Source organism: Strigops habroptila, chromosome 12 (genome assembly GCF_004027225.2).
Source record: "Strigops habroptila isolate Jane chromosome 12, bStrHab1.2.pri, whole genome shotgun sequence".
NCBI lineage: Eukaryota > Metazoa > Chordata > Aves > Psittaciformes > Psittacidae > Strigops > Strigops habroptila.
This window is the reverse complement of record NC_044288.2, coordinates 11654813-11678384: the sequence shown is the minus strand read 5'-3', so window position 1 is coordinate 11678384 and position 23572 is coordinate 11654813. Positions and strand designations below refer to the sequence as shown.

At 43.3% G+C, this 23572-nt stretch overlaps 2 protein-coding genes across 4 annotated transcripts in view; one reads left to right on the top strand and one right to left on the bottom strand.

Annotated features, from left to right (window-relative positions):
- FAM13B (family with sequence similarity 13 member B) overlaps positions 1-9612 on the top strand; it is a 49103-nt gene extending 39491 nt beyond the window's left edge. For 2 of the 3 annotated variants that reach the window (XM_030503929.1, XM_030503930.1), the window contains exons 16-24: positions 209-338; positions 817-898; positions 1155-1384; positions 1733-1816; positions 2989-3084; positions 5348-5431; positions 5527-5699; positions 6127-6228; positions 7245-9612. In XM_030503929.1, the coding sequence (XP_030359789.1) occupies positions 209-338; positions 817-898; positions 1155-1384; positions 1733-1816; positions 2989-3084; positions 5348-5431; positions 5527-5699; positions 6127-6228; positions 7245-7368 (1105 nt within the window). In that variant the 3' untranslated portion in view covers positions 7369-9612. The remainder of the gene's footprint in view (positions 1-208; positions 339-816; positions 899-1154; positions 1385-1732; positions 1817-2988; positions 3085-5347; positions 5432-5526; positions 5700-6126; positions 6229-7244) is intronic. The other variant, XM_030503931.1, reaches the window with a different exon arrangement.
- A 2708-nt stretch (positions 9613-12320) lies between these two features.
- Positions 12321-22925, bottom strand: PKD2L2 (polycystin 2 like 2, transient receptor potential cation channel). The gene is made up of 14 exons (XM_030504156.1): positions 22851-22925; positions 22578-22679; positions 22220-22344; positions 20717-20970; positions 19749-19970; positions 19023-19251; positions 18336-18512; positions 16713-16894; positions 15427-15547; positions 14903-15004; positions 14006-14085; positions 13865-13913; positions 12981-13102; positions 12321-12549 (listed from the first exon to the last, which is right to left on the bottom strand). The coding sequence occupies exons 1-14, from the start codon at positions 22906-22908 to the stop codon at positions 12432-12434; spliced, it is 1941 nt and encodes a 646-aa protein (XP_030360016.1). The 5' UTR covers positions 22909-22925; the 3' UTR covers positions 12321-12431.
- Between the last annotated feature and the right edge of the window lie 647 nt (positions 22926-23572).

The window sequence follows — 23572 nt, the reverse complement described above, 5'->3', positions numbered from 1 at the left end:
TAGAGAGGAAAACAATAACACATCACATTTTGAAGGCAGCAGATCAAAGCATTTTGATTCACTAGATAAATAGCTCTTCTGAAAATGTGCAAAGAATGAATTCTGAACTGCAGCAAAAAAAGAAATTAGTCATCTGTCACCGAAATACACAAGTTATTTGCACTTGTTTAATTATTTAAATGACATTTAAAAACTGTTTTTAATACAGAACACGAAGAGCATCCTTTAGCTCAAAAGATGACAAAAGGGAAGACAAGACACCTTATCAGCTTGTCAAGAAACTGCAGAAAAAAATAAAGCAATTTGAGGAACAATTTGAAAAAGAGAAGAACAGTAAGGTAAGTTAGCACTTCTCCTTTGGTCAGGATAAAGGGCTGCATGGTGCAGCCAAGTTATTTCTTGTGGTTCCTCACTGAATGACTGTGGGCTCACAAATGAGAACGATTGTGTTACACACTGCTGTCTGTGAAAGTGAACTGAGCAACACCAGTGCTAGGAAATGTGCCATGATGCCTGAGCCCAAAGAAGGGCAGACAGTGACATTGTGCAGTGAGACTGAGGCGATATCAGATGAGATAAGTGGAGAGACAGAAGCATCTTTCCACTCTCTGGTTCAACTTCTGATCTCTTGTCTCAAGTTTATTTTCACAAGTGTTGGCTGTTATGTTGGCACTGAGATCTGACCTGATGCAAAGAGTGGCATCCCTGTTACTATCCCATTCCCTGGAATAAATATTACCAAATCTTGAAAGAAGTATTTATAAGCAAGACTTAATGTGTTTGTTTTAATAAAATGTTGTTTGTGTTACTTTTCAGCCCTCCTATAGTGATATTGCAGCCAACCCAAAAGTTTTAAAGTGGATGACTGAACTTACCAAATTGAGAAAGCAAATAAAAGGTAAGGGATGCTACAGCTTCTGGGTTTTCACAATCACAGATAAACTACGTGTCTAAAATGGCAAAGTCATTCAGTAAAATTCCACAGGACAGTAAAAATACTTCATTTCTAGGTTCTGAACTATTCAAAACTCAAATTGTTTTACTTCATTAGAAGACAAACTTTGCCTATGCAAACTATGTTTCTTTATTTGCAGTTAAACAAACTGAGAGTATTTCTTTTAAACCTTTGGATTGAGCAATCTTTCTCATTTCAGATGCAAAGCAGAGGAGCTCAGATGGAGAATTCATACCTCAAACACGTCCGCGAAGTAACACTCTTCCAAAAAGCTTTGGTTCCTCTCTCGACCAAGAGGATGAAGGAGATGGAGATGAGATGCAGGTTGTGCAGAAAGAGAAGAAGCCCACCAAGGAAGCCACGCTTGAACTCATTTTGAAAAGATTAAAGGAAAAACGAGTTGAGAGATGTTTGCCAGAAGATATTAAAGTAAGCATAAGGTTATGGATAGGCTGTTTCTAAGAGAGCAGAGGGAAATAGAGCACTGTCAGACACTTCAGATATCATTATTGACAAAACGATGCCTGTGTCTAGCAGCCTTTTACAAGGCCTTTGTATTCCACACTCTGAGGAAATGATGATGAACCACATTTTCCCTGCTCACTCTTTATTAAAATATTTATAAGCATGCACTGACAGTATTGAAGAGCTTTAAATGCATGCAGGTGGGATGAATGGTATCAGCTAACTGAATTTTGGCTAAAGCATTCATATAGCTGATGAAGTAGATATTAAAGTGACTTGAGTTGGATTAAATGTGAATTATTCTTCTGACAGAAAATGACAAAGGACCATTTGGTAGAAGAGAAAACATCTCTCCAGAAAAGCCTCCTGTATTATGAAAGTCAACATGGGCGGCCGGTAATTCTTGCTTTACTTCATCAAGCTCTATTAATAGAGAGCAGTAACTCTTGTGCAGTAGTAATACTAGAAGTTAATGCTGGGGGGATTGGGGTTTTTGTCTTCTCCAGAACACAGTTATCTGTTGGTTTCCATATTGCTGTCAGAGGAATTTATTGTGTTGACTTCAAACCAAAAAGAAGTATGTTTTATTAGGCCCTTGGTCCACAGATCAGGAGGTTATTGGAGTTTGACAAGCGACTGGTGTCGTTTGGTGCCTTATATGTCTGTGAGGCAGAGAGAAATTGTACAAATAAATGACTCTCTTGAATTTCCTCGGGAAAGGCTTGAAATGTTATTCTGGATTTCACAAAACCAGAAATGAAAAGACACTTCTCTTCCTCCCAAGTCTGTGGCATGTATCCTCTATAATTGGACGTGTGGAGGTTGGAGTGAGCAGCAATTAGTGCCTGAAGTTCAGGGGTTTTATTTTGGACAGTGATCAGTATCACTAGTCCAATCACAAGATCTTTCCAGTTACTATTCCATCAGCCTTCAGGACTTGGCACACTAGCTTTATAATCAGCACTGCTGTATAAATGTGACCAAGCCTTTCAGTCTTAAAAACAAGGAAGAATAATGGTCCTGGGGATATTGGCACTGTTTCTACAGTCCCCTTAGGGAGAAAATGCCAGTAACTGTTGAGGATAGCCTTTGATATTTGTTATGTTAGAGTACACAGTGGCCAAGAATTGAGAGTAAAGCAGATATCAGAGAAAATCTCTCTATGGTTTCATCTCTTTCTTTTCTGCCCCCTCTCATTTCTCTAGAATCATCATCATTGCTAGGCACACAGCCTTCTCCCCCCCCCAGTTCTTGGTCCCTTTTTTGCCTCTTTTCCACAGGTCCTTAAAGATAGTTTGCTTCTACTGAAGCCCCTCTAACTTTTAGGAAGTCTTTAAAACTTCTTCCTGAAAAATACAGGGAGTTAAAGTGAGAAAAGAGAGGAGGAGAAAGCACCAACTTCTTCCCCTTTATCTGCACAAACCCCATTTCATACACACAGTTTAAACTAGGTTTATATTCCTAATTGGCAGATACGTGGCCTGGCATGAGAAGCAAGACCGCTTTGTGTTTGCTTGTATATTACTGAGTGACTGGTATAATTAATTCTGTGGTTTCTCTGCCTTTAGGTTACTAGAGAAGAAAGACATATTGTGAAGCCACTTTATGACAGATACAGACTTGTAAAACAAATGTTAACTAGAGCAAGCATTACTCCTATTCTTGTGAGTAAAACAAATGCTATTTCTATTTTTTCCCCACTTTTGAACGGCTGGGCTGCCTTTAGAAGAGCTAGTAACACTGTTCCAGAAGTACATCTTTCTTATGGAAGATATAAGATGATGTCGTTGTACTTGAGGCATTTGATCTGCTGTGGAGAGCAGAGCAGTTCAGAGCTGTCTGTGACCTTGATGGCTCTTAGGAAGTACACGGTTCTTGGTGGAAGTAAATAAGTTGTTCTAACTTGTGTGGCTGAGATGCTCCCAAGTCCCTGTGCTGGGTATGGATCCACAGTACATACTGTACTTTCAGTCCTCCCAAGAATAGTAACACCAGTTGCAGTGAAGCTTGCCTGTACTGCAGGGTACTGTCACCAGAGGCATGAGTAATAGGATGGCCCTAACAACCACTTCATTCCTTCCTGCTTCCTCAGTGTGAGACATGTTATCAACACCTGCAGCATCTGTACATCATCTGTGCTTTTTCATTGTGTTTGCACTTCGTTTCCTTCTAGCTTGCTTTCTGTTCTTTTCTTTCCTCTCTCTGTGCTCTTTTAAGAGCTGAGGAAGAAAAGTTTTCATACCGTTCAAGGAGATTGATGTAACCTTGTTTATAGTACCTGTAAAGCAGTCGGGGAATGACAACCAGCTGGCTGGCTTTGCTCTTCATGAGCTGTAATCCGAATCTTGCATGCTGGCCCAGACTTGCAACGGAACAGATTTGATATTAGCTGTTTGACCCTTGTAGAAGGAAGGGACTGCATAGATGGATGTGAGATAATCTGTTTACATAGAGGCAGCTCTGTACCAGATTTACATAGCTGGGCAGTGACTTACTCAGCAGGAACTTAAGCGGCTGTTTACGTGGACTCTGGCTGTTCTCAGCTATCCCCTTTAAGCCCAAGCACATTGAGATAAAGGGACCAGTTTAAGATGATTCCTTTCCTGCACGTAGATTTTTGTGTAGTGACTTTTACAGAAAAATGTGATTTACACTGCAGCCATAATTCAATTTAAAGGTGTTTATGTCAGTGTTCCTGTTTGAACATCAACGCAGGTTGATGGTGCTTTTAAACACCTAAGCATTTCTCCATGGCTGGTGAGTCACAGGTTATTGGTGGTGCCCTTGACCAGCTGAGTTTTACCCCATCTCTCACCTCAAAAATGGGACTCTTCAGCTGAGATGCATTTTGTATTATCAGTAAACTTATGACTATCTTGTAGTCATTCCTTTTGTTGTTGGTTGGTTGTCTGTGAAATAAAGGCATGGCTGATAACCAACCGATAGGATTTGAAATCCAGGAAAGATGTTGGTAACATAATTCCTAATCTATACTGTAGGCAACATCTGTAAAATGCTTTTCGCAGGCCTCTGCTTTGAAACCTGTAAGAGATGTGGAGCTCTCTAGTTACCCAGGATTGTTCAGTGGGAGCTTCTCTATAGGCTACATTCAGTGCCAGGTATTTCAAGAATTGCATGATACTTGCTCCCATGAGATCTCTTAGGTATCACAATACTAATCACATATGCTGAAGCCTGTATGGAAACGTCCAAAGAAGCAGGGAGGTATTTACCTCCGCAAACTGAAGTGTTTTGATAGCTCACTGTCTGTCTGGCTTTCATGTTCCACTGTCCTCCTGTTCAAAGAGTCCATCTGTTGAAATTGCTGTCTGGGCATACTGGATGAGCAGGGTGTAACGTGTGTGTGCTCCAGGCAGCTAACAGCAATCCCTGTGCAGCACAGTGGCACCTGCTTCAGGCTCAAATTCAAAGGATTTTGCCTTGAAGGTGGCAATAGATAACTCCTACATAGCACTTCCAATTGTGGGGCTTCAGAGTGGTCTAGAAAAAGAAATTGGCAGTATTATTCCCAATGTATGCCTGGCAGAAGATAAAAGCTGGCTCTGGCCTTGGGTGACTTTATAGTCTCCCTGTGGTTTAGTTTGGGAGCATCAACAAGAAATATGAAAGTCAGAGATATCATTGCACTTTATGAATTTTCTACAAAACATGGAGTGATTTTTATAACCAAAGAAGAGTATTTTTACATAGTTTATGAGCTACAATGTTTGATTCTATGTCAAGAATACTTTGGGCATCTGAGCTTTTGGGGTTACATGGTTATTTCGTTTGTACTCTGTAAGTATGTTTGCAGTTTTTTATTCTTCTGAAGTACCTTTAGGTATTAGGTGACCTGACCAACCTTCTGACCACACACAGCATTTAATGTCTAATTGCACATAACGGAACAAGCTTCACTTTTTGCAGGGCTCACCATCAACCAAGAGGCGGGGGCAGATGTTACAGCCCATTATTGAAGGTGAAACTGCCCATTTTTTTGAAGAGATTAAGGTGTGTACAATGCATATTGTAAAAATACTTCCCAGCACCTTGATAGGGAACTGAAATATTTCATACTTGGTTTGAATTTCTGCTTTGACTTTCAGGAAGAAGAGGAGGAAAGTGATGGTTTGTCTGCAGACCTGACCGATATCTTAAAAACTGCTGTCCAGACACAGTCTGTTTTAAGCCCGGTTGAAAACTCTGAGTCTGATGTTGAAGATGGTCAAGAGAAACTGACCCGGGACCTTCGGCTGTCAAGCACCCGCGCTGCTTCCATGTATGTGGAAAGAAGCAGTTCCTAATTCTACTATAGAAGTTGCAATTACTGCACTTAGAGTCACGATACGAAATATATGATGTTGGGTGGAAGCAAATGATGTGTTCAGCACTTGTCAGGAAGTGTTTGGCTCGAATGAGTGTTCAGATATGTCTGACTAAGATCTTTTTGTACTCAGTGTATTGTTTAGTATCTTCTAAACCTTCCTCAGCCTTACTTGAGCTGTGCAGACAGCAGAAAACTTACACCCTTTTATTAACTACTGGTTTGTTCTCAGTATTTCACCCTCAGACAGGTAACATATTCCTCGTGAGGCAGACAAATTCACTCCTAGTGCAGCTAGCTCAGTTGTTTTAGAGCATGCTTTGAAGAATTTGAATCTTATCCTATGGCCAACAGTATTTTTTCTTTCACTTGAAATTTTCAGGCCTGAATTATTGGAGCAACTGTGGAAAGCCCGAGCTGAGAAAAAGAAGCTACGCAAGACACTACGAGAATTTGAAGAGGAGTTTTATCAGCAGAATGGAAGGTGTGTTGAGCAGCAAAGTGGTTGTTTAGCACAAAAGCAGATGCTGGGCAGCAGCCTTGTTTTGTAGCCAAGTATGTTTTTCAATCTTCTATATTGATGTTACCAGGGGAATCTGACCTGGTTTAATCTCTGCTATGAATAATCTCCTGAGGAAGATGACATTGGTGTGCATTTTTAATAGCAGAGGAAGCTTGCTCCTGAGTTTTGTCTCTATTACAGTCTGTAAAGCATGATAATGAAAACAAAGAAGTGGAGGTTTTCCATTTAAAAAAAAAATAACATTTAAAAATATTTAATAAGTATTTTTTAATATAACCCCCCCACCCCCAGATTACCCCTCTATTTCTAACCCAGGACAGGGCAATTTGCCTGGTAGTCCTTTGTTCCAGTAGGATATTTGCTTCACCATTAAAGGGGTGTATAATTTTTATTCTCAACTGGCAGATGTTCTCATTTAACTGCACTTTCTACTGTATTTCTCCATAACTATAAACTCCTGAACCACTGGTCACACAGATTCCACTGGGACATAACTCCTTTTGACTTTAATGGCAAATAATGAGGTTAATAAGGAAGAGTTGGTTTAAAGTAAGTCAGATTAATAGATTTTATTATAATTGAGTCTTAAATAAGAATAATCCTCTGCGTTCAATTTGTGAGTCAGTCTCCATACAGTGAAAATGTAGATCAACTGAAATTTATTTGTATTTTTGTGCCATGTACACACAGGATCTGAAATGAAAGTTTTCATATCCTGTTAATCAAATCTTCAGAAGACCTTAAACCAATGATTCCTAAACAGTGCTGCAGCAGTTGTGCTGAATAAATGCTGCTGGGTTTCCTAGTCAGTTTTGTAGGTGATGGCAAGTTTAACTAGAGTATAATGTGTCTATTATTGGTGAACAAGCTGTCAAAAATGTCTATCTTCCCAAAGATAACTGCATGTAACTGCTTTTGTGTTTGCTTGCTGCAGTGTGGAGGGTTTTCTTGCAACTCAGATGTGCTTCTTTTTGCAGGAACGTACAGAAAGAAGATCGGGTTCCGATGCTTGATGAGTACAGGGAGTACAAGAAACTTAAAGCCAAGCTTAGGCTGTTAGAAGTCCTTATCAGCAAGCAAGATTCTTCAAAATCAATTTAAATTCTATTCCTCCAACCCATTGAATAACATGATGTTTCCATATACTACCACTGTACTTATTGGGTGCTTGTGTTCATTTGTCATGCACTGTTGAAAGAATCCAGTTTGTGCACTTTATTGTGGTGCCACTCTAAGGTGTTTGAAGGGTAAGTAGGTCCTGTATAGAGAGCAAGTAAGATTTCTAAGTTGGAGACTGCTCTGTCCAACTTTAGCAAACACAGTTTCCATCAGAGTTTTGTCTAACAGATGCATCCATCTTATTCCAAAACAACCATAGCTTGTGTTTTTTCGTTAGCATTCAAGACCTGTGAGACTTTTGTTATTACCAACTTTTTGCATTCTCGAAGAAATTCTTAATACCATAATGCTACACTGAACGATTCCTCTTGGCTATTTTTTATTATGGGGGGGAAAAAAGTCAGCAAATTAAACGTACTGCTCTTTTTCCTTGGAACATTAAAAAACCAGACTGAAATTCCTTTTCCAAAGGACTGCTGTTGGGACAACTTTAAGTTTTGATATTCTAAATTGCACCTATAACAGTAATAATTAACATCTAATGGATTTTGCTCAGTAGTGGTCACCTTTCCTCCTTGCTAAAGATGACAGTGGACAAACCAGAAAGTGACCTTCCTTTAGTGTCTTTTAAAACTTGGAAAACTGAAAAGTTATATCACGCGCTGCCTACAGGACTTTACGTTACTGTTGTTCATGTTCTCATTTTATGGGTTATTGTTTCTCAACTAGTGGTGACATAGTGTTTTGTCTGAATTGGATACTGCATCTCCACTTTCGGAAGATTGGAGGAGCATAAGGAACATTGCAGTGCATGGGAAATCTGATGGCGCTCAGAACTTGCGTAGCTCCAGCAGAAAAGAGCTGGCTTAGGACAGTTAAAATTCCACTGTTACCTGAACTAAGCGTGGTATCAAGGGCTAAAATCAGTGTAGTGAATGTGCACCACAGGGTGAACTGTCGGGTTTGAGTGAAAAAATGACTGCTGTTTCTCACAGTTTTGTTTTACAGTTGGAGAATAAAACTAAGTTATCTAACCCTTACGATGTAAGCAAAACAGTTTATGGGCCTTGCATGATTTAGCTTCAGAGTTGAAACTAAATGTTTTTAAGTATCACATCTGCTGTGCTGAATGATGATTTAGCTACTAGCTTTATGCTCTGCAACAGCCATCAGCAGCTGGTTTTGATCTGGCAAAATCTAAATGTTCATTTTTAACTGCTGCTTTCTCGGTTCATTTTCTTTTTCCTTCAGTGTATGGGTTTGATTGTGGCCACGTTTTGCATGCACCTACTCTCACTGCATGTTTTTATGACTGGCTAATGTCAACACAGCTGTTATTCACACTGCTTTCCGAAAGACCAAAAATGAACTTTCTCACCACAGAAGAAATGGCTAGCATGTAACCTCATAGACTTTGCTGTTCTGTCATGGAGCATATGAAATAGGTTGGAAGTAGGATTTTTAGTGCTCAGATTTCATCTGTGTACTGTAGGATACTTCTTGTTTTGTTTTACTCTGCTCGTAGGCATGGAATTTTGGAATTCAGAAGAAGAAAAGCACTAAAACTATTGAGCACTGGTGATATGCCTTTGGTTTGGGTTTTTTTTTAACTGCAAAATGATCTGGGACCTTAAAGAATGATGAGGTTAAACTAGTCTGGAGACCATTTCTCAATTTTATTCAGTTCCATTGTGCAATGTACACTTCAGTTACTTTTCTATCAGTCTGCAGACACGGGTGTATCCAAACATTGAAACTAATGTGTACTGTATAGTGTTGTACATGAATGTTTGTGTTTTATATACCACATGCAAAATGTCAATATGCACTATTTAAATGTTTTAAATAATATATTCCTCCTTTATAATGCTTAAATCTATATGATTCCAATATTTTTATAAGTGAGTGAGTGATCAGACTGGTTCCAATTCAGAATTAACAGCTGCTTTGTGTTTGTTATGCAGTGTTTGGCTGTTTATTCAGTATAGTAGATAAGCATGGCAACAGTTATGCTGAGTGTGTTTTGTGCCATCCTTGTTGAGCAATAAATAAATGGTAGAACTAGGCATTTTGTGATATAACAGGTTTACTTTGGTAAAAGCAAAACCCTATATATCTATATGGATATATAGATATGGAATATATATAACTAAACCAGATATAATTGCATTGCTATGTCTGGTGCTCATTGTATAGACTTTTATAATAAAAGTACCTTAACCTTTATTGTCATATATCTTTGTTTCTCATTATGCTTTCTCCTCCACTGCCATCTCTTCAAAACAAGTGTGAGTCCTTCACCTTTCCTGTACCTATTTGTAGTTTCAGGGTGTTGCTGAGGCAGGTCCTGGCAGCAGCACCACGAGTGCTGGTGGTGGCTCAGTGCTGAGACAGCTCTTGGTGAAGCTACAGCAGTTTAAGCCTTACTTTGCCTGTTCAGACTGTGCCTCTCAGCAGAGACAGCAGTGAAGTGACCAGATCAGCTCCCAGCCCGACACCACAGCTCATGTGCATGTGGGCTTCAGTTCCTGCTAGGTGCCAGCCTGCTGTGTGGTGATGTGACAGCAAACTGTGAGTCTTGCTCATTCCTGCTCCAATAGTAGCAATTTGGGAGTAGATGCGGCAGGGAGCCAGTTCAGCCATTACTGGGCTAATGAATTCACTGTCAATGAACACACGTCCACTGCGGAGCAGTATTTGGTTTGGTCTCTGGATCCATAACGATCCCTTTGCCTTAAAATCGGTATCACAGCAGTTGTGTTTGTGGCCAGGAAGCACTGTTACTGCACACACTTCTGTAAGCCAAGAGGATGCTTTTCCTCTGGACCAAATAGGTTTTTATTTTCATGGTTTGTTGATGTAAGTTTATATGAAAAGCAATTGAGGGCTTTTGAACTGGCTCTTCTGTTGTATTTTGTGTAAATGCACCTTTCTTCAGCCTAAGGCCTGACAGGGGAAAGAGGAACTCCTGAAGGTGAGGACCCTGTGGTTGTGTGGCAGTGCAGGTAAATGGGAACAAGAGAAACAACTAGGAGGCTGAGGGAGCAAGTGAGGGAGAGCACACAGAAGGCAGCTGCAATATGTTCTTCAGGACATCAATGGCTTTCCTCCAAAGAGGGGTGGAAAGAGCACAAATTATTTGGATACTGGCTCAAACAAACAAGGTTGCTGCAGATCTGTTCTCCAGTCCTTCATTTTTCCTTAGCATTATTTATCCAATGAAGCTTGCTCTGATCAGGGTGCTAATGAGAAGACAAAAATCCTTCAAGTAGTTTAGTGGGAACTGCTTGAAATCCACGTGCAAGGAACTAAGATTCTAGTGAAGGAGAACAGCCCTGTGTTGAACACTGTGAGAGGAGAAATGGCTACTTTGGAGGGTGCAAAAAGCTTGGTGATACTGGGACAGATCTTCCTTGCTGAATAACCAGTTCTGGGACAACACAAATCACAATAGTATTCCGAGCTTTACCTCTTTAAACAGGTTTGCTTGAGCCATTGTGTTACTGCAGGGCAAGGAGCTTGCTGGGAAAAGTGAGGCATGCTATAAAGAGGGTGTCCTGTGCCTCAGAGGAGCAGAGCAAAGCTGAGGAGTGCTGGAAGGCTCTTCCAGGAAGCTCTGGGTAAGTAGCTGTGTCTAAAGGGCTTGAGACTTCTCTGTACAAGGGCTTGCCAAGTGGAGGAAAGGTTGGAGCTGTCAAAGGTGCGATGTGTCTGCTTTGCTGCCCGTAAGGCTATTGAGTGACCAGGTTACACAGGTCACTGATGATCTGTTTTCTTGGGACACGTGTCTTGCATGGCAACAAGAACCTTTCAGAAGTGAAGGGAAAGGGGTGTTTTGCTTTAAACTGGTCCCTTTTAGAAGAGAGAGGATGTGTTGGCTTGGCAGGAGAGTGAAGTGCAAACTCAGTGAACCCTGATGGGCAAATTAGTGCATGGCTACGCTGTGCCACTGGGCTGGAGTGATCTCTGGGTGCCTCAAATGCCTGTCTGCTCCCTTTAGGGGACAGCTTTTTCGCGCTGTGATTAGATGCAGAGAGACCTGAGACCGTGTAGTAGCCCGATAGTGCTCTGCAGGACATAAGGTTTTACAATATTATAAATCCACATAGGATTTATACAAGATATAAATCCTTTGGAGGCTGGGGGTTGCGTATGGAGATGTGTGGCAGAACATTCCGGGGCAGGGAGCGTGTGGTGCAGGTGAGTTGTTGCAGCCTGGTGCTGGCCCCGTGTTTTCTTGTGGCGTGTTCAGACGGCATTTGTACATGTGCTTTATTTCCTCCTGTGGCAGAGTCCCAGCAATGAATAAATATTAATGACTACATGGGAGTAGAGAGCTTCTGGCCTGAACATAAAACCTTGTCTCTAAGGCAACGGGTATATATGGATTTGGGAATAAAAAGGATGTTTGGAACATCGAGGGTGGTGCAAGAGCGAAGCAAAGGGCCCTCTAGTGGTTCACAATAAAACATTTGTTTCCTGAAGGAAGAATTCTTCTGTTCTCTGAAGGCAACAGAAACCTGTTCTGGAAGCAGCAGGTGCCTGGAACAAGAATTGCTGAGAAGTGTTAACCTTGGCAGCAGATGCACCAGCAAACTGGTCTGGGAGGTGAGAGCTAACAACCCCTGTGCTGGGCTGCACTTGGTGACTGAGGGTTGCACTGGGCTACACAGGGCCAGAGGGCGAGAGGAGGCTGTGGAGCAGGCCTGGGCTGTCACCATGGCTTCTGATCTGCTCTTCGGGTTACACATCTGTGCCTCACAGCAGCCCCCAAACAAGGCACAGGAATCGGTGTTGTACAGGCGTCTGTAGGGATGCCCACCCAGAACTCCAGCAAGGCTGCGCAGTTCTCAAGTTAAAGCACCACCTGAAGCTCTCAGAGAAGAGACCCAGAAGCAACAATGGTTATTTTTTAATAATACCTTTATTAACATTCCTGCTTCTTTTAGCCAGAAATAGAAAAAAATAAAGGGGATGGGGCCTTTGGATTTATTTAAACCAGGACGAGTTGGGGCCATCTCTGTCACCAGCTGAGCTCAAGTGTTTCAGCGTGCCGGCTTGCCTGCAGCATCCTTCTGGTGCTGCATGTTTCTTATAATTCTCCTGAGTCTTGCATTGGTGTTATTGAGTTCCTTCCCCAGTTCAGCTGTATAACTCAAGAGCCTAGAACACACAAATACAGCCACATATCCTTGAGATGGTGCTGCTCTTAAACTTGCAGTTGCAGCCTTCCTCTTTGCTCGCTTGAGTCAGCTGCCAGGGATCTAAGTCCTGAAATGCCACTTCACAAGCTCAAGGTCCTACGGTCTCTGTCCCCCTCCCTGGGCAGCCACAAGGAGATGTTCTGGAAGAGTATTCTTGGTCCACCTCATTCTTAACTAATGTCCTTTCAAGCTGCTCTACTAAATCCTTTTGTTTCCTTCTTCCCTCCCTGAGGGCAGCTGTCATCAACCAGCATAAAAGCACTTAAAATAGCTTAAAAATCACTGACTTTGTGTTGGTCTCGCAGGTTGTCCCCAGGTGAGGGTTTCAGCTAGGGCTGCAGCTGCTGGGGGATGGCAATAAGAGTGCAAGAAGAGATCACACATACTTACTGCTGAAAATCTGCAGCGGTGACATAGCCCTGAGCCGGGCCCGAGGCCATGTTCTGGGCAGACAGATACATCATCTGATGTTTTTCTTTCATTGTCTGTAGCTCTGATACCTTCGAAGGGCTCTGTTCAACACAAGGAAGATTAAAACGAAACAGTAATCATAGACAAAGCCAGCATGGCTCACCTGTAACACACTCGCTTGTGCAAGGAAAAGAACTGTGCAGCTTTGTTCTCTATCTGAAGGTAGATTTTCCTCCTGGCCCTTCCAAAAAGACAGGCTATAGGAATACACATTTCTTCCTGGAGCGGAGAGAGATGGCAAGCATTGTGTGCAGTAGTGTTTTCAGCGAGCCAAGGGGCTTTCCCCTCTCTTGTGGTACAAGTGACTGCTTAAAAAGTGTTTTAGAAGTACTTGCACAGGCTTACCCCAGATATGGAACTACCAAAGACTGTTGGAAACCCTTTTGTAAAGCAAAAGGAAGCTACAGTGACCTTTCTTCTTACTGTAGATGCAGCCTATGACCCAACCAACTGATGTGAAACTTGTTTGTTTTCCATACATCTGTTTCTGTTTAACATTTGGGCAAATGCCCAGCTCACAACTTTATACCATTGCTAAGCCACACTGATCCCACCCTATGGCCAGCTCTGCTGTTGCAGTGTATGACCTTGCCTCAACAGGCTCCCATTTGAAGCGTTGCACATAATTAGGGATTTTTCTTTATTTATAGGTCTAGCTTTTATCATTCCTATGTTGTTGAAAATAGCATCCTGTGGAGAAATAGCTTTTGTAAGTAACAGTGGGGACAACTGTGACTCTTTTGTATTATTCAACTTCTGAAATATAATCAGTTTCGAAGAAGACAGGAAAGAATAAAACCTACCTTTTCTTTCTTAGGAACGTGCTTCTTTCTAGTGGCTGGTAATTCCTTGCTTGTCATTCACACAAATGAGAAGAGACAGAAGTGCTGTGAGAACAGGCCTGTGCTCGGTGCAGGGGGTAAGAGCCAATGCTGAGGTCCTACCTTTCTGACTTCTCTGCTGCTGGTTGTGTGTCTTCCTCAGGTTTCTTCATCTTGAGCTTTGTAAGGACAGTATCACAACTCTGGACATCGACAGGGAGAGTGAGGCATGTTAAATGGCTTGTGTTTAACCAGAGGCATTTTGCACAAGGACTTGAATGCCAGGAGCAAACTCTCAGCACGCTGCCTTGGCAGTTAAACAGAAATCCCACCAGTCTATCACTTTCTTTGTTCCCTTAGCTCAGCTCAGAGAACTTACCCTGCTATAGCTCAAATTGGTCATGAAAGCTCTGAAGGTAATAGCCAACCAAACCCAGTAAGAGCTTCTGTTTTCAGGCATATTCAGTTTAATCTTACTGTAGTCCTGGTAAGTAGGAGAATGAGCTTGGGTGGGAGAATGTGCACTGGGCTGTTGATGTTGGGCTGAGGTCATGATTTCAAGTTGCACTGAAAAGATTTGTTCCCATTTTGTACTCATTTCTGGCACATAAAAACGGTCTGAACTTTGTGGAGTTTTAAAGGTACATATTTCTACTTGTCTTGTCTTCCCGTGCACAGAAGAGCTTTAGTTTCTCCATTTGGAAAAGCAACAGTAAGCTCTGAAGAATATGATGGGACACATCACGAACCAGACTGGTCTTAAATATGGCTTTTAAAAGGGTGAAGTAAAGGTAGGCTCCTCGCTAACTCGTACACTGCTCTTACCATCAGGAGCTCCTGGGGGTTTGATAGAAGGATGTTTCTGCATCTGTCAAACGTTTACTTAAAGTGAAAAATCAATATTTGAGTGTTCTTACATGGTTATGGCCCAGCTGTTTCAGGCTCTTTGCTAGTGATGTAGCTTAGAATTCCTCCTTCTGTCTGGAATTAAATGAGGTAGTTACAGAAGTGTTTACTTACATGTCTAAAGAGGTCTCTGATCGGGAGTTTGTGACTGGGCATCACTTCATAGTCTGCTTTGACTTCCGAATAGGTGTCATTTATAATGGCCAAAAACATGTTCTGCACAGGAAGAATGCAGTTAGACATTTGTTTCTGGAAACTGCATTTGTATTATGCTGGGGCTGTTGTTTGGGGGCTGCTCCATGCTGGGGCACATATGGACTTGAAGAGCTTTTCTGGGTGTAGATGCACCACTGCAGATACATTATCTGGTAACATTAGGGTCTTAGGGAATATTTTGGGATACAAATTGTTTATTTCTCATCATGCAACGTGCTCGTTTTGTGGTGCAAAAGCCCCTTTTTGGGGCTGTTTGGAGAGCTGGGAAGTGTCAAGGCCTGCTGTCTGTGCCCAGGTGTACCGAGGGGCAGCCAGGACAAACCCAGTGTCATCCTGGGGGTGAAAACCACTGTCTTAGAGCACTACATGACAGTTCTCTGCTGCTTATGCAAAAGGATAAGCATTTTTAAGCTCATACTTACCAGCAATACAAAGAACACGAAGAATACGAATGTGATGAAGTAAATAGGTCCAAGGATTCTGTTTGCTGCTTCTGTGTGTTCAAAATCAAAATCTCCCAGCACAATACGAAACTGTGTGAAGCTGGGAGGAGAAAGTACCAGAGTGAGGTTGACTGGCTTCTCCTAAAGAGAAGTATCATAAGCATTACAAGCAAACAAACAAGCCCCAAACAATAGATACAACTGAGACTGATTAACCGTTACCTTGGTCACTGCCATCAAAAGGTGAGCCAGAATAATACAGCAGTGATCAACTGGGCATTTAGCATGTATTTGGGAATTTGAAAGTACAAAGGAATTTGTCCTTGTGTGCTTGTATGAGAGAATTCTTTCCTTTTGGATAAATCATGTGGCTTCTCTTAATTATTTCCCTTCTGTTCTAGCTTCATCATCCGTTACCTTCTCTTAGCACAGAAGGTATCAGTATAGGTCCCTATGCCCCCTATAGGGGATTTTATTCCTAGTGAAGACAAATACTCATTTCTCTGTATTGCAGCATCTTAGAACCAGCAAACACCCAGGTGGGTCTAAAATGAGCTTATTTTCTGATTTAGAAGTGCCTTAATTTTACATGAAAAGCTGCTTTCAAACAACCTGCTACACTAAAGATCTCTGAATTGTAAGAAACGTAGCCATGGGCTAAAACACAAGGCTTGCTGAGAGTGACAGGTTAGGGACCCTACAAGGTGTGAGCACCATCAAAGCCAGCTCCATCTGGTGCTTGGAATTGATCTGATGATGTTGCTACAGCGAGTAGCTGGAAAAAAAGTGGGGAAGAAAGGAGCAGAGCCAGCAAGTGGGATGTGGGGACTCTCAGCTATGCAGCTGGATGTTTTCTTACAGAGCAGTGATTCCTGTTTGCAGATCTGTTCAGCCTGTGCTCTGAGCACGTCTGCTCAGTGGTTTTATGCCCTTTACTTCTGAAAGGGGTGAAAGAGGCAGCCTGCTGCCAGGCCTGCCCCAGCGCCCAGGGGCTGGTTACATGTGGCAAAGCTGAGAGCTGGGGGGACTAATGGCTCTATTGGGTTACTTACTCCTGAGCTTCTCTTTTTGGGGCTCCCCTGACCTATTTAATGTGCATATGGCCTCTTCTGAACATGGGAAGGCTTTGGGAATCAAAAAGGGGTTTACTCTCTGAGATAAGCTGAAGTGCTGGAGACTTGTACTCTTAAGTTCTGCTTAGCAGAAACTGGTTTGCACCTGCACCAACTGGGGGGTTTGTACACAAAAGTTTACAAAGTACATACATGCATTTCTGGAAAGTGGAAAACTCTTCAACTTGTGACCCAAAGACCAGATAGCCAAACTGGGCATAGGCAAAGAAGACGATGAAGAACATGATGGCAAATCCAATGATGTCTTTGGCACAGCGAGATAAAGTGGAGGACAACTGCTCCATTGTTTTGTTAAATCTTACATATTTAAGTACCTGCAAGAGAACAGAACATATTGTTACTGGGGGATCTAAAGGTATTGCAATTTCTTAACAGGACTTCTGGAATGTTATCCATGATCATCATCTACAGGTTAAGTCGTACCTGGGAATGGGGTGTATCTGGAAACACACTAGGATTGGGTGTGTTTCTGGAGAAGATGACTATTCTGCAGGGCAAATACATGTTTGTACTAAAGCTAACAGCATCTGTAGACAGGTCTTTGCTGGGTACTGGTATGTGTGATCAGCTCTAGCAGATATGGACCCCGGCTGAAGGAGACCACAAGCCATTCCACCCTCCTGTGTCTGCAGAGTTGCTAAGGAGCTCTCTTTTACTTTGGGTCTGAAACAAGGCCTGAACAAGCCTTGTTCAATGACAGTCATTAATGTAAAGCACAGTTGTATTACTAAATGAACAGCCTGAAGGGTGGGTGATGCAGGGGGAACGTGGGGCTGGGGTACGGAAGGGGTGTAGTGAGGAAGATTATGCACAGAACTGGTTAACAGCCAGTGCTCCTAAATAGATTCTGTTCCGGCTGGGAGGTGGAGGAAGGCCAAAAGCCTGTTGATTTTAAAAGGATGTGACCTTTCACAATAGCCTGTGTTGAGGTACCTGGGACATGCCTATAAAGCATGATCTCCTCTGGCAGATGTGAGCACCTCCCCTGCCTGTTTCACAGCTGCTTTGTGCTGGAAGTTTTACAAATGCATTAGGGGAGAGAGGGCCTGTAAATAGCCTGGGATCAGGCAAAGCCTTGGGAAGTTTCATCACTGGGAACACTGAGGCGTCCCAAACCGAAGTCACTGATGTCTGTTGGGTACAGGGGAATGGGAGCAGGCCCCAGTCAGGGCCAGCAGGGTTTAGCAGATTAGGGGCAGTGGCAGGCAAAGAGGCAGGGCTGGTTTGGCCCCAGAGCATCTGGTTAGGAACAAAAGTAGCTCCTAATCTTGGAGCAGTTTGCTACTCTGTCCAGAGATCAGCAAATCTATTTGCAAGTAAGAATGAAATTAAAGGTGTCCTGGCACAAAGCCACTTCTGAATCAAGTTCAGACACATTTTGTCTTCCTTTTGGCTATAAAAGCTATGAATAGCTTCACCTATTACAACCATGCCATCTGTATAGGTCAGGCTGTGACCTGGATCATATTGGGTCTAGGAAAATAGTGAGTTTGAGGAGGCTGTTTGGCCATGGTCATTTCCCAGCTGCTCCAATGGAGACAGCTGCCCATGTGCAAAATTCCTTTTTAGATGGGCTTGGAATCTGTGTGACCATGTTTATGAGAAGGAGGTAATTTTAAACTCTTCTGGAATCTCATAAACAAAATTCTCCCTTTTAGCCCCACCTTTGCAATTCACCCATGGAAAGGTAGAAGTGAACACTTATGCCATGCTTAGAAATGCTGATTCTCAAGTACAAAAAAAGGGTATAAGAGCCCATACCTTTATCCAAGCAAAGAAAATGTTGACAGCAATCATATTGTTGTAAAGGACTTGCCAGAATGTAAGGAAATAGAAGTCTGGATATACATTGGCATCAGACAGCAGCTCTTCCATTAGCAGGGACACTTCTACGGTGCTGTAGATATTGAAGGTGATGGCAAGGATGGATACCTGAAGGAAAGCAGAAGCCAGTGAAACTCAAGTCCAGTTACCTGCCTTCTCCTTCAGACTGTCGTTTTGCACAGGAAAGACTGCTTGATTTCAACAGGCCCTTGGGTAGATTTGGAGAACATGAGCTTTTTTGGTCATAATCCGTATATACGAGACTTTATTGGCCAAACCATTTGTAATGGTACTGTGATAATTCTGGGCTTGTGGTATGTAACACGCTGCATGCACTCTAATTTACTGTGTTAGCTCTGTTACATGCTGCTGCTTCCCTGCTCTGCAAAGGTTAAGGCTAAAACAAACAAGGTGGATAACAAGTATAGAAGACGTGGAGCTGCAGCAAGCTGCCAGCAAAGCTAGAAGAGAACAATGAGCCATGTGGCCTCTTCAGTGCAGAACAGTGGGTGACCGACTCAAACCCCACACAGATTTGGGCTGTTCGGCTTGTTGGCTGTCTATCCAGTGCAAGCCTACGCTGGCAAGCACAGAGGTGAAAGTCAAGGGGTAGCTCACCATCAGCAGCATCAAATCCAGCCAGCTCCAACCACTTCTGAAATACTCCCTTTTCAGTTTCACTATCTTTATAGCTTCCTGGATTATGAATGTGATGATAAAGAGGCAAAAGATGATTTCACAAGAAGCCAGGAAGTAATCATATCGTGTGATGTATCTGAGGAGCTTCACAGAGTAGATATGTATAGAGGTGAAAGCACCGCCGGTGGCAGGGAACTCTACCACCAACCTGAAAAAAATTGGGGACTGGTGTTAGTTACCATCCCTTTGAATCATCTCAGCCCTTCATTTTCTAATACTAATTATTACTACATTCATAATACCTTGCTGGAACTCCTACATCTGTAAGGTCTTCCTGTAAGAAACTGTGTCTTGGTAGAGCAAATGTTCACTGTATCCTGAGTTTTTTCCCTCCCCTAGCTGAAAACAGGACTAATAATCCAGTCTCTGACCTTGCAAAAGGCTATGAAATTCCTTCCAGCTGACAGCAGCAACCAGCTGTACAGGCCAAATACCCTCTACTACAAAAAACATGGGAAGGAAGGATCTGGGTCTGCTCCCTGCAAGAAGTGAACTTCTGCATTCTTCATGGATTACTGTCTTGCCAGCTACTACCTGAGAAACCTGGCTGCATATGCCTGAGGTGACCAGCCTTCCTGTGTGTCCTTATGGAAGCATCACGCCTCAGTAAACTGGACTTCACATGCAGTAAAGGTAAGAACTCACTTGACTATACAGAAGAGGTTTAGGTTAGCATTGTATGTTGAGAAGTCGATAAATACAACTCTGGTTCCTCTAGTGAGCCAGTTGTTCTGCTTGAGAGATGCCAACTTCTCCATGCTCTCCTGCTTCGATTTAGGTAAGGTGAACAAATATCCTCCGCTGCCGTACAAGCCCATAGTTCCCAAGTACCACGGGGATAACGAAGTGGCTGGGGTGTATTTCCATCTGTCAGAAATGGGAAAACAAAGCACTCAGCTTACGGAACCTGGACTGAAGTAAGCTTTGCCTTTTATTTTATACAGTCCTTGTTAGTTTTTGTGTTCTTCTGCATCCATGACTGACCAGTTAAGCCAGACCTTTAAATAACACATTTCTTTACATAAAGAATATGGCCTTAAGATACTCACATTTTATTTAGCTGCTCAGTACAGTAACAAAACAGCAGTTGGTTATGAATCTGGACTTCACCCAATGTGGGCCAGACAGTTTATTACCTTAAAGTAGGCAGATGGAGTATCTCTGGTTTCCATAATTCATTGTTCCTGTGGCATGGTCACAGGTTCTTTCATTGTGTTAAATTCATGCTAAATGAAGTGTGTGAAAAGGCCTTTTGGCTCTTGTTTCCAGAGCATTTTAGCATGATTCCAATTTATAAACATGGGATTTAAATTCAAGCCTCATATAATTGAGCATTTCTCCACAGATGATAGTGGAGATAGGCCCACTAACACATGCTTCTGCTGAACTGGGCTTGCTATTTCCAGTTCTTCCTGTCTCTCTGCTATAGATTTCCCATGCCAAATTCCCATCCATAACGTTGGCACAAAAGCAAATCCTTGGTTTATCACAATGTAAACAAGAGGAAAAACTCAGCTAATTGCATGCACTGTTGTGACCAAGTGAATAATAGTGGCATTAAAGCTTTGGTTAGGTTTCCACAAGCATTTCTGTGCTGAAGTAGGATGACTTACTCAGATTCGTTCCTTAGAGCATCGTCAGACCTGTCTTCAGCTTGGTAATGGTACTCACTGTAACAGTCGTCTAAAAAGCTATGGAAATACGGGTAGATGGAGCACGTGTTGTTGCGCACTTTCACCTGTCGAACCTGGGCTACTCCTAGCAGTAAATTCTCATAGTAAATATGGCTGTAGTTCTGCAAGGTTAACGTCGTGTTGTTGTACCATTTGTCCCAGTAGAGTCCATCCAACAGCGGTCCCTCTACAAACTGCACGTACAAGTGAGGTTAAAGTTTCAGAAGAAGATTTAAACACCACTATTGCCCCTCCCTTTAGCATACAAATCTCTACAGGGTTCCCAGGTTACTTCTAGCTACAGAGTCTGAGCTAGAATACAAACAACTCCCACCAATGTACTGTCTTACACATATGATATATTTACATCTTTTTGCTATGAATCAATTTGTTCCCTATGCAATCCTATCAGCCATGTGTAATGGGTGAGACTGTATTCAGGGTGAGACTATAACATCTCTTTAGAATTCTCCTGAATTCTAAACAAATATGTTTAGACACAAACACTATATGTTGTTTTAACAAAATCTGTTGGTTATCTTAATCTCTGACTATCTGGTTTGGGATATGTTTCTGATTAGGGTTTTAGTCATCTGAATCTAAATGAAGTATTTATTTTTGAAGGTGGGGAAAAAACAATCCTTTTTCTGAGTGTTTCTTAGCTGCAGATAAAGAGCATTAAATTTGGGGGGAGCATTATTCCGAGTGCACAACAACATGCCCCCATGGTTTGGGACCATCTGAGCATGCATTACAGCCATTCCTAGTACATCAGCTCACACACTGTAATAGCAAGGGCTCATTATTTGATGGACTGGCAATTACAGACACCATGATAACGGGGAGGGCAATTCTTCCCAATGAATTGTTATAGCCAGGCATTTCCATTTTTAAGGAAGAGTAGGATGAGAAACTTTGCCTCCTGCTGTGAGCTGGGCAATGCTGGTAATTTTGGGAGGTCCTCCACCTAGTAGCGATAACAGAGAGAGGTGTTTTGCAACTGTCACTGGAATACAAGGTCACGCAACAGCAAACCAGGTGAACCAAGATGGTATGTTTTCCAGTGGAAATCGTAAATCTTGGATTGTTTTTAACACCTGAAAGTCAAAAGTAAAGCCCAAATCTTCCTGATTTTATTGAAGCTCTTTTCAAGCTTAATATTGAGAATATGATGCAGCAATTAACTGGCCTATTGTTTTCCTCGACTGATTATTCAGAAGTATCAGTATCAGTGTTTGTTTGTACCCAGAATTTCTCCACATGCATTTTAATAAGTTATTTGCCTTTCTTCAGCTGAAAGCACAACCTCTAGCCCACGGTTTTTAGGAGAACCATAGAATGATTAGGGTTGGAAAGGACCTTAAGATCATCTAGTTCCATGAGACTGTATTGCTCCAAATTAACACTAGTAGATTCTTCTCTTGTTTGTAAGGAAAGCCTTACCTTCCAGAAGTCAGCTTTGGTCCGAATGCTCCCAAAACCATCCTCGCCCTCAGTGGGCTCCATGAAGAGATGGGACATGACTGTGTTCAGGTGGTACATGTCTATGCTCACCATGCCAAACGCCACTGGAAAGAAGGGGCAAAGAGAGGATGCTCACAGCCTAAAATCGGAGCATGACAACAGCTTCTAACCTTGCTTCCGTTGTCCCTAGGTCACCCTGCTAGAGAGAGGCAGATGGAGCGTCTCGATTGAAGCGATGCTTTGGGGTGGATGACGGGAGGAGAAAGGGGATACGGGCAGAGGTAGAGCTCTCACATTGGGTACGTGTCAGCAGGTCCCAAGCCGTTTGATGACTTACGTATGCAGAGGTCTATCAGGAAGATGACGTAGATGACCAGCTCCCGCAGCATGTCCTTCAGCTCCTGTTCGCTGGTGCTGGTCTCCCGGGGCTTCGGGGCACCTGCTCGGGTAAAGGGCGGTGGGGACAGAGCCCGGTCAGGGCACGGAGCCCTCCGGCCCTGGCTTGGGCCGCACCGGGCCGGGGCCCGGCTCTGCTGTGCGGCTCCGCGCCGGCCCCGAGGGGAAGGGAGCGGGGCCGGGCCGGGGAGGGGAGCGGGGCCGCCTGACGCACCGCGGCCGGTCACCCTGTGGTCCACCACGGGCAGCTGCGCCGCTGCCGTGGGCTCCATGGCGGCCGGGCCGGGCTGGGCCGGCTCCCGGCGCTCCCCGGTGTGAGTCTCAACGTGCGGCGGTGAGAGCATACCCCCGCCTCGGGCCGGCGCTTCCCGGCCCTCCCGCCCTCGGAGGTCGCTGTCGGCGTTGCTGTGTGTTGGTTCGGGTCCGTCCTGCCCCGGCGGAGCCCCGCGGGGCAGCGGTGGCAGGTACAGCCCGCGCCGCCAGCCCCGCGCCCGCAGCGGCCCGACGGAGGGCGGGTTAAACGGTGAATTGCGGCTGGTTGCGCCCAGGTTAAACTCGGGTTGTGAGGAGCGCTGGGAACAAGGAGATCTACATCTAAATGTGTGGTGATGCAGCGCTGGTGGGGCTCCCAAACCCGACAAGGACTTGGGATGCTGCTGTGCCAGCCCTGGTGCTGCTGCTCAGCGCTGATGCCGTGCTCTGGTCCAAGCAGTGCAGCATCTTTATGTTCACAAGTAGCATATAAGTGATGGGGTATCAATCTGTTTGATCAGCTCAAACCCACTAGAGGACTTATTTCAGTGTGTTTCATTGCTTGGGCAGCCCAGAGGAGAAGGATGGTGATAGAGCTGTTTTGTTTTGTTTTGTTAGGTGTTTAATAGCCAGCGTTATGCTGTTCAGATCTGAGAGTTTATTTAATGGTACTGCAGCACTGGG

Bases quoted from the DNA above. Each gene is read 5' to 3' on its own strand.
- PKD2L2 (XM_030504156.1), bottom strand. From the start codon at position 22,908: ATGGAGCCCACGGCAGCGGCGCAGCTGCCCGTGGTGGACCACAGGGTG. The intron at 18,513-19,022 runs GTGAGCTACCCC...GCTTTCCTTCAG, and splicing joins TGGATTTGATGCTGCTGATG to GTATCCATCCTTGCCATCAC. The intron at 15,548-16,712 runs GTATGTACTTTG...TTCTCCTCCCAG, and splicing joins TCCACTTTCCAGAAATGCAT to CTTCACACAGTTTCGTATTG.